General features: G+C 47.3%; 1 protein-coding gene across 2 annotated transcripts in view; it reads left to right on the top strand.

The window, feature by feature from the left end:
• LOC121559023 (receptor-type tyrosine-protein phosphatase beta) overlaps positions 1-15,732 on the top strand; it is a 41,549-nt gene extending 25,817 nt beyond the window's left edge. For both annotated transcript variants that reach the window (XM_041872316.2, XM_045204949.1), the window contains 22 exons: positions 1,799-2,071; positions 2,403-2,544; positions 2,808-2,944; positions 3,207-3,470; positions 4,302-4,568; positions 4,862-5,161; positions 5,358-5,633; positions 6,310-6,459; positions 6,616-6,904; positions 7,373-7,479; positions 7,620-7,725; positions 8,250-8,330; positions 8,534-8,551; positions 8,668-8,749; positions 8,999-9,089; positions 9,525-9,601; positions 9,955-10,089; positions 10,232-10,354; positions 10,890-11,053; positions 11,576-11,711; positions 11,922-12,042; positions 15,685-15,732. In XM_041872316.2, coding sequence (XP_041728250.2) covers positions 1,799-2,071; positions 2,403-2,544; positions 2,808-2,944; positions 3,207-3,470; positions 4,302-4,568; positions 4,862-5,161; positions 5,358-5,633; positions 6,310-6,459; positions 6,616-6,904; positions 7,373-7,479; positions 7,620-7,725; positions 8,250-8,330; positions 8,534-8,551; positions 8,668-8,749; positions 8,999-9,089; positions 9,525-9,601; positions 9,955-10,089; positions 10,232-10,354; positions 10,890-11,053; positions 11,576-11,711; positions 11,922-12,042; positions 15,685-15,707 — 3,362 coding nt within the window. In that variant the 3' untranslated portion in view covers positions 15,708-15,732. The remainder of the gene's footprint in view (positions 1-1,798; positions 2,072-2,402; positions 2,545-2,807; positions 2,945-3,206; positions 3,471-4,301; positions 4,569-4,861; positions 5,162-5,357; positions 5,634-6,309; positions 6,460-6,615; positions 6,905-7,372; positions 7,480-7,619; positions 7,726-8,249; positions 8,331-8,533; positions 8,552-8,667; positions 8,750-8,998; positions 9,090-9,524; positions 9,602-9,954; positions 10,090-10,231; positions 10,355-10,889; positions 11,054-11,575; positions 11,712-11,921; positions 12,043-15,684) is intronic.
• Positions 15,733-15,930: the final 198 nt, after the last annotated feature.

Genomic DNA, 15,930 nt, shown 5'->3' on the forward strand with positions numbered 1-15,930 from the left:
TCTTAATCTCCTCTTTCTCCCTCTCCTCCTCTTCCTCTCCTCTTTCTCCCTCTCCTCCTCTTCCTCCCCTCTTTCTCCCTCTCCTCCTCTTCCTCTCCTCTTTCTCCCTCTCCTCCCCTTCCTCTCCTCTTTCTCCCTCTCCTCCTCTCCCTCTCCTCTTTCTCCCTCTCCTCCTCTTTCTCTCCTCTTTCTCACTCTCCTCTTTATCCCTCTCATCCTCTTCCTCTCCTCCTCTTCCTCTCCTCTTTCTCCCTCTCCTCTTTCTCCCTCTCCTCTTTCTCCCTCTCATCCTCTTCCTCTCCTCTTTCTTCCTCTTCTCTTTCTCCCTCACCTCCTCTTCCTCTCCTCTTTCTCCCTCTCCTCTTTATCCCTCTCCTCTTCTTCCTCTCCTCTTTCTCCCTCTCCTCCTCTTCTTCTCCTCTTTCTTCCTCTCCTCTTTCTCCCTCTCCTCCTCTTCCTCCCTCTCCTCCTCTTCCTCTCCTCTTTCTCCTTCTCCTCTTTCTTCCTCTCCTCTTTCTCCCTCTCCTCTTTCGCCCTCTTCTCCTCTCCCTCCCTCTTTCTCCCTCTCCTCTTTCTCCCTCTCCTCCCCTTCCTCTTCTCTTTCTCACTCTCCTCTTTATCCCTCTCCTCCTCTTCCTCTCCTCCTCTTCCTCTCCTCTTTCTCCCTCTCCTCTTTCTCCCTCTCCTCTTTCTCCCTCTCATCCTCTTCCTCTCCTCTCCTCTTTCTTCCTCTGCTCTTTCTCCCTCACCTCCTCTTCCTCTCCTCTTTCTCCCTCTCATCTTCTGCCTCTCCTCTTTCTCCCTCTCCTCCTCTTCCTCCCTCTCCTCCTCTTCCTCTCCTCTTTCTCCCTCTCCTCTTTCTTCCTCTCCTCCTCTTCCTCTCCTCTTTCTCCCTCTCCTCTTTCTCCCTCTCCTCTTTCTTCCTCTCCTCCTCTTCCTCTCCTCCTCTTCCTCTCCTCTTTCTCCCTCTCCTCCTCTTCCTCTCCTCTTTCTTCCTCTCCTCTTTCTCCCTCTCATCTTTCTTCCTCTCCTCTTTCTTCCTCTCCTCTTTCTCCCTCTCCTCCTCTTCCTCTCCTCTTTCTTCCTCTCCTCTTTCTCCCTCTCCTCCTCTTCCTCTTTCTCCCTCTCCTCTTTCTCCCTCTCCTCTTTCTCCCTCCCCTCTTCCTTCCTCTCCTCTTTCTCCCTCTCCTCCTCTTCCTCTCCTCCTCTTCCTCTTTCTCCCTCTCCTCCTCTTCCTCTCCTCTTTCTTCCTCTCCTCTTTCTCCCTCTCCTCCTCTTCCTCTCCTCTTCCTTCATCTCCTCTTTCTCCCTCTCCTCCTCTTCCTCTCCTCTTCCTTCCTCTCCTCTTTCTCCCTCTCCTCCTCTTCCTCTCCTCCTCTTCCTCTCCTCTTTCTCTTTCTCCCTCTCCTCTTTCTCCCTCTCCTCCTCTTCCTCTCCTCTTTCTTCCTCTCCTCTTTCTCCCTCTCCTCCTCTTCCTCTTCTCTTCCTTCCTCTCCTCTTTCTCCCTCTCCTCCTCTTCCTCTCCTCCTCTTCCTCTCCTCTTTCTCCCTCTCCTCTTTCGTCCTCTCCTCTTTCTCCCTCTCCTCTTCTTCCTCTCCTCTTTCTTTCTCCCTCTCCTCCTCTTCCTCTTTCTCCCTCTCCTCCTCTTCCTCTCCTCTTTCTTCCTCTCCTCTTTCTCCCTCTCCTCCTCTTCCTCTCCTCTTCCTTCCTCTCCTCTTTCTCCCTCTCCTCCTCTTCCTCTCCTCTTTCTTCCTCTCCACCTCTTCCTCCTTCTTTTATATTCTCCCCCTGCCTGCAGTCCCCAGCAAGGTCAAGAACATCCACGTGAGTAACAATGGCCAGAGCAGCAGTCTGAAAATCAGCTGGACCCCGGGGCATGGTGACGTGGACAGCTACTCCGTGTCCCTGTTTCTGGGCGGACCAGAGGCACGCAGGCTGGAGACGCGGCCCGTACCCAAACACCAGAATCAGCTGGGGTTCAGCTCCCTGCAGCCTGGGCAGCTGTACAGTGTGACTGTTAGATCTATCAGTGGCATACTGTTGAACAACAACACGGCCAGTGGACGCACCGGTGAGGAGGCTACATAAGGACTTCATAACACATGCATAACCCATACATACTGCATTCATAAGCATTGCATTAGCATTTCATACTGTATATTTGGGTGGACTAGGGGTGGACTGGGAAGGAATAGGGCTCAGTCTCACTGCATCTGGCTATTTGAAATCAGTCCATTTGACGGAACTGATTTGTTGTGTTTTCATACCCTAATCAACTTTTAATGAGTAATTAACAGATAGTGATTGGCTGGTGTAATGATGTGTGACATTGTCCCCTCCATAGAGATACAATCCTGTATGATAGAGCACACTATCTAATTCTGTGTCGCCTCTCTCCTCAGTCCCCTCTGCAGTGACGGGGCTGCAGGCCGACAACAGACACACCACCTGCAGTATACAGGTGAGCTGGCAGGAGGCCCGAGGCGTGGCAGACGGATACACCCTGCAGCTCCTGGATGACAGGGGACACCTGGTCACCAACAGGTAACCAACACACCTGGATTCACCAACACACCTGGGTTCACCAACACACCTGGGTTCAAATGGTCAACTTTGTTTTCTTTCAAATACTTTGAGGTTTTGATTAAACTGCCTACCTGTAGAGCCAGATGGGCAGTGTTTGCAGTTTTGGGACTATTCCATTGGTTCAATAGCAGTAAAAAAAAAAAACGGTGCATAAACAAGTGTGACAGAATCGAACAAATATAATGCACAAACTACACAGTACTCATTTTCTTAACTAACAGCTCCCAGGCCTCCTCCGGCTCCACGCCACTCCAGCACCGCTTCGACGGCCTCACCCCAGGGAAGAGGTACCGCGTCCTGGTCCACACCACCAGCGGAGGGGTCCACAGCGAGGGCGTCACCGCTGAAGCACGCACACGTAAGACTGCATGGATTCATCTTCACCACGTCCCGCACAAATTTGTCAACTGGTATTAATATGTGTAGTGCAAGTGTGTCCAACCCTCCTCCTGGAGAGCTAGTGATTATGTAGGCTTTATTGTAAGATTACACAAATAATGCAGGAAGTCTTAGTAAAACAGGGAATAGAGAATCAGAGTCACTATGAAGATGTATAGAGGGAATATGGATGGAATATATATGTAGACCTGAGTAGTTTTGTGTTCCCTCCCCATCCCCAGGTCCGGCAGCGGTCAGCGACCTCACCATCCAGGCCAACAGCAGCAGCAGCCTGTCCTTCCACTGGTCTCCCCCGCAGGGAGAGTTCGAAGGTTACGACATCTACCTGTACAACGGAGATGACACGCTGTACGACCGGCGCAGCGGCCAGCCCAGCACACTGCAGGTCTCCTTCCAGGGCCTGAGGCCTGGTGCCCCCTACAGGATGGTGGTGTTAACACGCAGCGGGGAGCAGACCAATGACTCAGCTATCTGGGCCAGGACTGGTGAGTGAGCTGTACTGCTCCTGGGGTACTGAGATGCTGTGGGCAGGGGTATGAGAGAGGTTGGGTGGGTACTGAGATGCTGTGGGCAGGGGTATGAGAGGTTGGGGGGTTACTGAGATGCTGTGGGCAGGGGTATGAGAGGGGTTGGGGGTACTGAGATGCTGTGGGTAGGGGTATGAGAGGGGTTGGGGGGTACTGAGATGCTGTGGGCAGGGGTATGAGAGAGGTTGGGGGGATACTGAGATGCTGTGGGCAGGGGTATGAGAGGGGTTGGGGGGTACTGAGATGCTGTGGGCAGGGGTATGAGAGGGGTTGGGGGGTACTGAGATGCTGTGGGCAGGGGTATGAGAGGGGTTGGGGGGTACTGAGATGCTGTGGGCAGGGGTATGAAAGGGGTTGGGGGGTACTGAGATGCTGTGGGCAGGGGTATGAGAGGGGTTGGGGGTACTGAGATGCTGTGGGCAGGGGTATGAGAGGGGTTGGGGGGGTACTGAGATGCTGTGGGCAGGGGTATGAGAGGGGTTGGGGGGGTACTGAGATGCTGTGGGCAGGGGTATGAGAGGGGGTTGGGGGGTACTGAGATGCTGTGGGCAGGGGTATGAGAGGGGTTAGGGGGTACTGAGATGCTGTGGGCAGGGGTATGAGAGGGGTTGGGGGGTACTTGAGGAATTGATTTGGATCACTACTGAATGTTCTCAAAACATAACGCATAATGTGTTTCTCTCACAGAGATGACGTGGTAATAAAGAACTAACTACAGCACTAACTGTTTCTCTCACTGACTTTACATCATGATTTGACACTGTCCAACTGTCCGCTCCTCCTCCTCAGTCCCGGCTGCGGTGACCTCCCTCCAGGCACGGAGTCGTAACCAGTCGGAGGTGTTGTGGGTGTCGTGGGAGCGGGCGGTGGGGGAGCTAAATGGCTACCTGCTGTCCCTCTACAACCCAGATGGCTCCCAGCAGGCAGAGGAGACGCTAGGGCCAGACGCCATGGAGCACGTCTTCCCCACGCTGATCCCAGGGCGTCTCTACCACGCTGTCATCCTCACACGCAGCGGCGAGCTCACCAACAGGGCCACCGCTCATGGACGGACCGGTGAGACATTAGGACAAGTCAAGTTTATTCAAAGGGCATTTCACATAGATCTCAACCACATGAGGTTGGTGGCACCTTAATTGGGGAGAACGGGCTTGTGGTAATAACTGGAGCGGAATCAGTGGAATGGTATCAAATACATCAAACACTTGGTTTCCAACACTATTATGACATACACTATTCTAAAATCAGTTTTGAGGGTAGTTTTAAGTTAAAATAGGGCCTAGGTTAGACAGTATTTGCTTCAAGTTGCTGATCTGCCTTCCTTTGTGTGTCCATCTTCTCCTCCTCAGCCCCCAGGCCCCCTACCTCTGTATCATTCGGTGGAGTCACCAACACCTCCCTGGAGCTGACCTGGAGTGGTCCTGCAGGCAGCGACTACGATGACTTTGACCTGCAGTGGGCCCCCAGGGACCACCTGTCTGTATTCAACCCCTACCACACCCGGACCTCCGGGAGCCGCATCCTGAAGGGCCTATACCCAGGACGCCTGTACAACTTCATCCTGCGTACTGTCAGTGGGGCTGGTGGTGGTGTTGGTGGTGGTGGAAGCCCTGCCTACAGCCCGCCCATCCACAAGAGCATCCGAACAAGTAGGCTATAGTGTACATTGTTTGGTTACAAGTAGTGCAAGACTGAGGCGAGGTAGCTAAAGTTGTTGCTTGGCTGGAACACATTCCTGTGCACGGTACAGCTCTGACCTCTGCACTAGCGAGACTATAGTGTGACTGTGGCATTTTGACCTCTGTTCTTACCTCTGGCGTCCTCTACCATTTATCCCGTCCGTAGAGCCAGAGCGTGTCCAGTACCTACACTGCCGCCCCCAGAACTCCACCTCCATCTCCTGCTCCTGGGCACCTCCGGAGGCCGACTTTGACTCCTACACTATCGAATGCCTCCAAGACTCTCACACCCTGGTGTACTCCCAGCGTACGGGCCGTGACAGCACCCTCTACCACATCACCCAGCTGGAGCCACACAAGCGCTACACCGTCTCCGTTAAGGCCATCTCCGACAGCATGACCAGCGAGGCTGCCGAGGACAGCGTGGTCACCATGATCGACCGTGAGTACTGACGATTGCCATGTGGTTGGGGTGACTGTGTTGCCATATGGTCGGGGTGACTGTGTTGCCATGTGGTCGGGGTGACTGTGTTGCCATGTGGTCGAGGTGATGTGGTCGGGGTGACAGTGTTGTCATGTGGTCGGGGTGACTGTGTTGCCATGTGTTCGGGGTGACTGTTGCCATGTGGTCGGGGTGACTGTGTTGCCATGTGGTCAGGGTGACTGTGTTGCCATGTGGTCGGGGTGATGTGGTCGGGGTGACTGTGTTGCCATGTGGTCTGGGTGACTGTGTTGCAATGTGGTCGGGGTGATTGTGTTGCCATGTGGTCGGGGTGATTGTGTTGCCATGTGGTCGGGGTGATTGTGTTGCCATGTGGTCGGGGTGATGTGGTCGGGGTGACTGTGTTGCCATGTGGTCGGGGTGATTGTGTTGCCATGTGGTCGGGGTGATTGTGTTGCCATGTGGTCGGGGTGATTGTGTTGCCATGTGGTTGGGGTGACTGTGTTACCATGTGATCGGGCTGACTGTGTTGCTAGTCGGGGTGACTGTGTGATGATGACCACAGGGAGGGACATGATATGGTCAACGTCATTGCCATTGGCTGTTACAGTGTGTATGTATGTCCCTGTGGTCATTCTACAGTCATCATGACTGATTGTAATCATGATACTTTTAGGTCCACCCCTTCCTTCCATGACCACTCGGGTTAATGACAGGGCTGCTCTTGTCACCAAAAACACCATCTTCTTCAAGTTTAACTGCAGCTGGTTCAGTGATGTCAACGGAGCCGTCAAGTTCTTCACAGTGGTGGTGACCGAGTCTGAAGGTAAGGGGGCTGAAGTTGGAACAAACCTTGTACCAGTGTCAGTATGTCAGTAAATGGATGGATGGATGACGTTTATTCTCCCTCAAGAGGACTTTCCACAGCAGTAGGTCTGAATCTGTTACTAAACCTCCTCATATGTTTGTTTTCTCCCTCCAGACAATGAAAACCTTCAACCAGAGCAGCACCACCCTCTACCCTCTTATCTGGACTACAAATCCAACAGTTCCATCAAAGCCTACCAGACCAGCTACTTCCCTAGCCGCTGCACAGAGGGGCCAGGAGACAGCGGGACTCAGAGCTTTGAGATCAGCCTTGGTACAGGCATGGGCACCCTCGGGGGGGCCTGTGACCACCTACAGGCCCAGGACAGGGAGCAAAACCCAGACACACACAGAGACCACAACCCATTCTGTGATGGCCCACTCAAACCCAAAACTGCATACAGGTAAAGTACAGGGTTCCGCCCAAATCAATCAAGTATCCTCCCGCAGTCTGGGCAGATCTGTAGTTTCTTTGTTGCTGATTTCTGCCAGCAGGATTTCGCCCTGTTGTGTATGATGATGTCATATTGCCCACAGTGAGGTTTTTCATTATCTGTAGTTGATCGAATTGGGGCCTTAGAGTATAATTCAGTAACACTTTATTTGGATAGTCCCAAGGAGTTGGTATGTAGATTTTCAACAACATTTCAACTAACTATTCACTAACTAACCCTTACCCTAACCCTCATTCTAAACCTAATCCTAACCATAATCTCAGTTGGTTATCAACAGATAGTTTGTTGATAGTAAGACCATCTGTAGATCATCTATATGGGACTATCCAAATAAGGTGTAATCTGTAATTCAACTCTGGTATTGTCATGCAGTGGGACGATAATGAGATGTCATGGTTGTCTCTCTCTTCTCTCTAGGCTCAGTGTGCGTGCGTTCACCCAGCTCTTTGACAAGGAGCAGAGCAGAGACACACCGCCCCTCTACACAGACACTTACCTGTCCCTCCCCCTGGTAACAGAAGCAGGTGGGACACTTTTCACAGACCACTCTGATTGGTTTATGGTGTGTGATGCTGATGTTTGATTGGTAGTTAGTGAGAAATGCTGATGAGTGATTGGTCCTCCATGAGAAACACCGTTGATTGGTTGCTTCTTCCTCTCACAGAGCCCCTGAGTGGTGTGATCGAGGGCATCAGTGCCAGCATGTTCCTCATTGCCATGGTGGTGGGAGTCACTGCACTGCTCATCTGCAGACAGAAGGCTCGCAAAGTGTCAGTTGCTGGCCCTCCCTGCCTGATATACTTTGACCTATACACTGCATACTAGCATGTCCCTGGCTTGGCCTGTATTTGTATTGTGTATTCATTAAGGATCCCCATTAGTTCCTGCCAAGGCAGCAGCTACTCTTCCTGGGGTCCAGCAACATTAAGGCAGTTATATACAATTGAACTTATTACATGACATTACATTTCATAACACTTTTCACAACACATTAAGCGTGTTCCCTCAGGCCACTACTCTACTGCCACATATTTACAATACAACATCCATGTGTATGTGTGTGTAGAGTGCGTGTCTTATCATGTGTATGTGTAGGCGTGTGTGTGTGTGTGTGTGTCTCTTCACAGTCCCCGCTGTTCCATAAGGTGTATTTTTATCTGTTTATTAAATCTGATTCTACTGCTTGCATCAGTTACCTGATGTTGAATAGAGTTCCATGTAGCCATGTACACTACATTCTAGCTTGCACTCTACATACTACACCTGTATGCTGACATCCATATTGTGATTACAGGAGTGTGCAGGAGCGGCCACTGGTCCGAATGAGCATGAGGAGAGAGAGGCCCACCTCAGCAGTGCACATGGGCGTCAGGGGGTAAGAGGAGAAGCCGTATGTGATCAGTTCTAATGGAGTTTTATATCTTAATATATATAATAAAATAGGTGTTTTCTGGCAGGATAAAAACTCACAAAGAAATTACCATTAATGAGTTTCAGCCATTGTATGTATGTATGGTTGATTAAAATATCTTCTTTCTGTCGCTCCCAAACCTCCTACCTCACTCCCTTTTTTTCCAGTAATCGTCGTATTTCAAGGTATGTTTAAATGCTTTTGTTATTAGTTTCACCCAATTACTGTTAAGTCCTTTTTGGTTTGTGTTTTGCTCCCCTCTGTTTTGCTCCAACCTTTTTATCTGTTGATCCTGTTGCAGCCCCATCAAGATCATACACTTTGACTCCCACTACATTAAACTCCAGGCTGACTCCAATTACCTACTGTCTGAGGAGTATGAGGTAAGACTGGATCACATTCACTGTCAGTTGGGCAATCTTGATTTAGATGAAGTCGGAATATTCCTATTACCTTTACTTTAATAGAGAAAACAATATAGAAATGTGTAGATTTATTTTTCTGCTCTGATAACTCTCCTTTAATTTAAAGTTGTGAAAATGGTAGATTGATTGTGAAAGTTATGGAATGCATACAGTATTTACGTACAGTAGGTATCTATGGTAACCCTAACGTGTCACTTCCTGTGTAAGGACCTGAAAGATGTAGGAAGGAACCAGCCCCTGGACACAGCCCTGCTGCCAGAGAACAGAGGGAAGAACCGATACAACAACATCCTGCCCTGTGAGTCAGACAAACCATGGGATTTCACAGGTTTCAAATACATAGACAAAAGACAAGGGGATTGAGAGATTTCTTCCTTGTCTGCAAGGAGTTTTGTCTGCAAGGCTCATGTACAGTAGTAATGGTCTTTACCTTATTTTAAAATGTATTACAGTATGTATATGGTTATGTATGTGTCATACCAGTGGAGGCTGCTGGGGGGAGGACAGCTCACAATAATGGCTAGAATGGAGTGTATGGCTGGAATGGAGTGAATGGCTGGAATGGAGTGTATGGCTGGAATGGAGTGAATGGCATGGTATCATACCATTCCATTGACTCCATTCCAGCCATTATTATGAGCCGTCCTCCCCTCAGCAGCCTCCACTGTGTCATACTAAATATGACAGCTAAAATGCAAACTCAATGTCTTTGTGCACGGCCTGTGTTGTGTAGACGACTCGACCCGTGTGAAGCTGTCCTATGTGGATGATGATCCTTGCTCTGACTACATCAACGCCAGCTACATTCCTGTAAGTTTCCAAACAAATGGACAAATCAGAACCAACTGTCACTCTGGTCAAATGCCCTCTGTTGGGTGGGGTTGGGGGTGGGGTGCTGGAGGTGGTGGGGTATAATGTGAACAAAGACTGTACTGCATAAACTCAGTTAGTCATGGCAGGATTGATTGATTCTCAGCCCTATTCCTCAGTTAGTATACCTGGGATGAACTACTTACTTTGCTCCCTGTCGAGCATAAGGCTGCAGCAAGCCCGTGTCATGCCGGACAGTTATAAGCAGCTTTTTCATCTTCTCCCCAAACTTACCTAGTGTAATAAAGGTCAGATGAAAAACAAAATGTAAATTAAATCTCTTCTTGTTTCAGGGGAACAACTTCCGTAGGGAGTACATCGCCACTCAGGGCCCACTTCCTGGAACCAAAGATGACTTCTGGAAGATGGTGTGGGAGCAGAATGTCCATAACGTTGTCATGGTGACCCAGTGTGTGGAGAAAGGCAGGGTGGGTAGAAGGAGCAGCCATTTTGCTTCGTCAAACTAGTGTTGTTCATTTGGAAGTAGCTGCTATCATGTTCTATTGAACAACATGTTATTACAACGTTGTTACTAGTGTAATTACAATGTTACTATCCATGTGTTTCCAGGTGAAGTGTGATCACTACTGGCCCTTCGACCAGGACCCTCTGTATTACGGAGACCTCATAGTCCAGATGTTGTCTGAATCAGTGCTGCCAGAATGGACTATCCGGGAATTCAAGATCTGCAGCGTGAGTGTGGATGACACTTTGATTCTGAAATCTAATTTTAAAAATACCTGGTTGTTTTGTAGAAAGTTATATATTGTGTGTTGGCCTTATATACAGTTTCATACATAGTAGTGATTGGTTTTTAACATATTGAAATATGACCAGAATTGGGTTCAGCTAATGCTGTCTTGATGTATCATATGTGACAGACAGCACATACAGTAAGTAAGTAGCTAGCTGTGTGTACACTCTTAGAAAAAAGGATTCCAAAAGGGTTCTTCGGCTGTCCACATAGCAGAACTCTTTTTGGTTCCAGGTAGAACCCTTTTTGGTTCCAGGTAGAACTCTTTTGGGTTCCATGTAGAACCCTCTGTGGAAAGGGTTCTACATGGAACTCAAAAGGGTTCTACCTGGAACCAAAAAGGGTTCTTCAAAGGATTATCCTATGGGGACAGCTGAAGAACCCTTTTAGGTTTTAGATAGCACCTTTTTTTCTAAGAGTGTAGTCAGCCTCTAGTAAGTCTCTCTTTCCAACTGTGTCCTGTCTCCCATGCAGGAGGACCAGTTGAACTACTCCAGGGTGGTGCGTCAGTTCCACTACACGGTGTGGCCCGACCACGGCGTCCCAGAGACCACCCAGTCACTCATCCAGTTTGTCAGGACCGTCAGGGACTACATCAACAGGACCTCCGGGACTGGGGCTACCGTGGCTCACTGCAGGTGGGTCCCCAACTCCCTAGTTCCCCCATTCAACATAAAACAACTACCTAGTTCCCCCATTCAACATAAAACAACTCCGTAGGACACACTGCGATATAATGTAGTGTCTTCCCTGAAGAAACAGTTTAGTTACAGCATGCATTAATGACCAGGGTTGAGGTCAACCCATTTCAATTCAAAAGAAATTGACTGAAATTATGTAGTCAAATTATATTTACCCTCTCCGTTTGGGTAGCGTGACTGAACTTTATCTGCCCTCCGACCCTCTCTTCCTTTCTTTCTTTCTTTCTTTCTTTCTTTCTTTCTTTCTTTCTTTCTTTCTCTCTCTCTCTCTCTCTCTCTCTCTCTCTCTCTCTCTCTCTCTCTCTCTCTCTCTCTCTCTCTCTCTCTCTCTCTCTCTCTCTCTCTCTCTCTCTCTCTCTCTCTCTCTCTCTCTCTCTCTCTCTCTCTCTCTCTCTCTCTCTCTCTCTCTCTCTCTCTCTCTCTGTCTCTCTGTCTCTCTCCCTCTCCTCCCTATGACAGTGCTGGCGTGGGCCGCACAGGCACCTTCATATCCCTGGACAGAGTGCTGCAGCAGCTGGACATCAAGGACACAGTGGACATCTACGGAGCTGTCTTCGACCTGCGCCTCCACCGTTCACACATGGTGCAGACTGAGGTGACTGTGTGTTGGGGTCCACTGGCTGTGTGTGTGTGTGTGTGTGTGTGTTTGCATGCGTGCTTGCGTATGTGTGTGTGTGTGTGATACAGTTTTAGTGTTACTCTGTGTGTATGTGCAGTTGTGTGTGTGAACCCCAGAACCCATGTTACGTAATAACATATCCTGTAATAACAGTTATATTTCTGGATGTGTTTATTTTCTTTCCAGTGCCAGTATGCTTACCTGCACCAGTGTGTGAGGGACGTCCTCAGAGCCAGGAAGCTTCGCAGTGAGCAGGAGAACCCCCTCTACCCCATCTATGAGAATGTGAACCCTGACCCCCAACGAGGTAAGCCCTCAAATTCCTTAGAACTCTCTGTACATTACAGATGATCTATTATTTCAAATATTAGCCTGGTGCATGGTCCAGTCTGTTTGTGCTTAGCCTACTCGTGTCTGTGTTAGTAATATAATATAATATATTCCATTTAGCAGATGCTTCTATCCAAAGCAACTTACAGTCATGCATACATTTTACAGATGTGTGGTCCCGGGAATCAAACCCACTATCCTAGTGTAGCAAACGTGTATGACATGGCAACAATAGTAGAGATGGCTACAACACATACAGTGTATAAGACCAGGTTACTTAAGCAACCCTTTCAAACACACAACGCCGCTACAGTAGCACAAATCTAGGAGGTTTGGTAGTTGGATGTAATCACAAATTATATACACTACCGTTCAAAAGTTTGGGGTCACTTAGAAATGTCCTTGTTTTCGAAAGAGAAGCAATTTTTTTTGTCCATTAAAATAACATCAAATTGATCAGAAATACAGTGTAGACATTGTTAATGTTGTAAATGGCTATTGTAGCTGGAAACGGCTGATTTTCTATGGAATATCTACATAGGCGTACAGAGGCCCATTATCAGCAACCATCAGTCCTGTGTTCCAATGGTACGTTGTGTTTGCTAATCCAAGTTTATCATTTTAAAAGGCTAATTGATCATTAGAAAACCCTTTTGCAATTATGTTAGCACTGCTGAAAACTGTTGTGCTGATTAAAGAAGCAATAAAACGGGCCTTCTTGAAACTAGTTGAGTATCTGGAGCATCAGCAATTGTGGGTTCGATTACAGGCTCAAAATGGCCAGAAACAAATAACTTTCTTCTGAAACTCGTCAGTCTATTCTTGTTCTGAGAAATGAAGGCTATTCCATGCGAGAAATTGCAAAGAAACTGAAGATCTCGTATAACGCTGTGTACTACTCCCTTCACAGAACAGCGCAAACTGGCTCTAACAAGAATAGAAAGAGGAGTGGGAGGCCCCGGTGCACAACTGAGCAAGAGGACAAATACATTAGAGTGTCTAGTTTGAGAAACAGACACCTCACAGGTCCTCAACTGGCAGCTTCATTAAATAGTACCTGCAAAACACCAGTCTCAACATCAACAGTGAAGAGGTGACTCCGGGATGCTGACCTTCTAGGCAGAGTTGCAAAGAAAAAGTCCAGTGTCTGTGTTCTTTTGCCCATCTTAATCTTTTCTTTTTATTGGCCAGTCTGAGATATGGCTTTTTCTTTGAAACTCTGCCTAGAAAGTCAGCATCCCAGAGTCGCCTCTTCACTGTTGACGTTGAGACTGGTGTTTTGAAGGTACAATTTAATGAAGCTGCCAGTTGAGGACCTGTGAGGTGTCTTTTCTCAAACTAGACACTCTAATGTATTTGTCCTCTTGCTCAGTTGTGTGTGCACCGGGGCCTCCCACTCCTCTTTCTATTCTGGTTAGAGCCAGTTTGTGCTGTTCTGTGAAGGGAGTAGTACACAGCGTTGTACGAGATCTTCAGTTTCTTGGCAATTTCTCGCATGGAATAACCTTAATTTCTCAGAACAAGAATAGACTGACGAGTTTCAGAAGAAAGTTCTTGTTTCTGGCCATTTTGATCCTGTAATCGAACCCACAATTGCTGATGCTCCAGATACTCAACTAGTTTCAAGAAGGCCAGTTTTATTGCTTCTTTAATCAGCACAACAGTTTTCAGCAGTGCTAACATAATTGCAAAAGGGTTTTCTAATGATCAATTAGCCTTTTAAAATGATAAACTTGGATTAGCAAACACAACGTGCCATTGGAACACAGGACTGATGGTTGCTGATAATGGGCCTCTGTACGCCTATGTAGATACTCCATAGAAAATCAGCCGTTTCCAGCTACAATAGCCATTTACAACATTAACCATGTCTACACTGTATTTCTGATCAATTTGATGTTATTTTAATTGACAAAAAAATTGCTTTTCTTTCTAAAACAAGGACATTTCTAAGTGACCCCAAACATTTGAACGGTAGTGTATATATACAGTGGGGGAAAAAAGTATTTAGTCAGCCACCAATTGTGCAAGTTCTCCCACTTAAAAAGATGAGAGAGGCCTGTAATTTTCATCATAGGTACACGTCAACTATGACAGACAAATTGAGAAAGAAAAATCCAGAAAATCACATTGTAGGATTTTTAATGAATTTATTTGCAAATTATGGTGGAAAATAAGTATTTGGTCACCTACAAACAAGCAAGATTTCTGGCTCTCACAGACCTGTAACTTCTTCTTTAAGAGGCTCCTCTGTCCTCCACTCGTTACCTGTATTAATGGCACCTGTTTGAACTTGTTATCAGTATAAAAGACACCTGTCCACAACCTCAAACAGTCACACTCCAAACTCCACTATGGCCAAGACCAAAGAGCTGTCAAAGGACACCAGAAACAAAAGTGTAGACCTGCACCAGGCTGGGAAGACTGAATCTGCAATAGGTAAGCAGCTTGGTTTGAAGAAATCAACTGTGGGAGCAATTATTAGGAAATGGAAGACATACAAGACCACTGATAATCTCCCTCGATCTGGGGCTCCACCCAAGATCTCACCCCGTGGGGTCAAAATGATCACAAGAACGGTTAGCAAAAATCCCAGAACCACACGGGGGGGACCTAGTGAATGACTTGCAGAGAGCTGGGACCAAAGTAACAAAGCCTACCATCAGTAACACACTACGCCGCCAGGGACTCAAATCCTGCAGTGCCAGACGTGTCCCCCTGCTTAAACCAGTACATGTCCAGGCCCGTCTGAAGTTTGCTAGAGTGCATTTGGATGATCCAGAAGAGGATTGGGAGAATGTCATATGGTCAGATGAAACCAAAATATAACTTTTTGGTAAAAACTCAACTCGTCGTGTTTGGAGGACAAAGAATGCTGAGTTGCATCCAAAGAACACCATACCTACTGTGAAGCATGGGGGTGGAAACATCATGCTTTGGGGCTGTTTTTTCTGCAAAGGGACCAGGACGACTGATCCGTGTAAAGGAAAGAATGAATGGGGCCATGTATCGTGAGATTTTGAGTGAAAACCTCCTTCCATCAGCAAGGGCATTGAAGATGAAACGTGGCTGGGTCTTTCAGCATGACAATGATCCCAAACACACCGCCCGGGCAACGAAGGAGTGGCTTCATAAGAAGCATTTCAAGGTCCTGGAGTGGCCTAGCCAGTCTCCAGATCTCAACCCCATAGAAAATCTTTGGATGGAGTTGAAAGTCCGTGTTGCCCAGCGACAGCCCCAAAACATCACTGCTCTAGAGGAGATCTGCATGGAGGAAGGGGCCAAAATACTAGCAACAGTGTGTGAAAACCTTCTGAAGACTTACAAAAAACGTTTGACCTGTGTCATTGCCAACAAAGGGTATATAACAAAGTATTGAGAAACTTTTGTTATTGACCAAATACTTATTTTTCCACCATAATTTGCAACTAAATTCATAAAAAATCCTACAATGTGATTTTCAGGATTTTTTCTCTCTCATTTTGTCTGTCATAGTTGACGTGTACCTATGATGAAAATTACAGGCCTCTCTCATCTTTTTAAGTTGGAGAACTTGCACAATTGGTGGCTGACTAAATACTTTTTTCCCCCACTGTATACTTATTTTTTTTGCCTACAGATATGGGGTATGCCAGGCGTTAAAGATTGTAAGGACTACTGAAGGAGAGAAAAAAGAAAACAGTTTGTACTTTCACAAATATAGCACTGCAGGGATACGTGGCAATTTTATTTTTCTACTATTTTTGTTGATTGTTCTTACCAGATATGATGAAATATAGGAAAATGTATAGCTATTTAATTATATCAGATAATATGAAGTTTAAATGAATTGTATATATGTGTCTTATATCTGTGTGTTTGTATA

Source organism: Coregonus clupeaformis, chromosome 19 (assembly GCF_020615455.1).
Source record: "Coregonus clupeaformis isolate EN_2021a chromosome 19, ASM2061545v1, whole genome shotgun sequence".
NCBI lineage: Eukaryota > Metazoa > Chordata > Actinopteri > Salmoniformes > Salmonidae > Coregonus > Coregonus clupeaformis.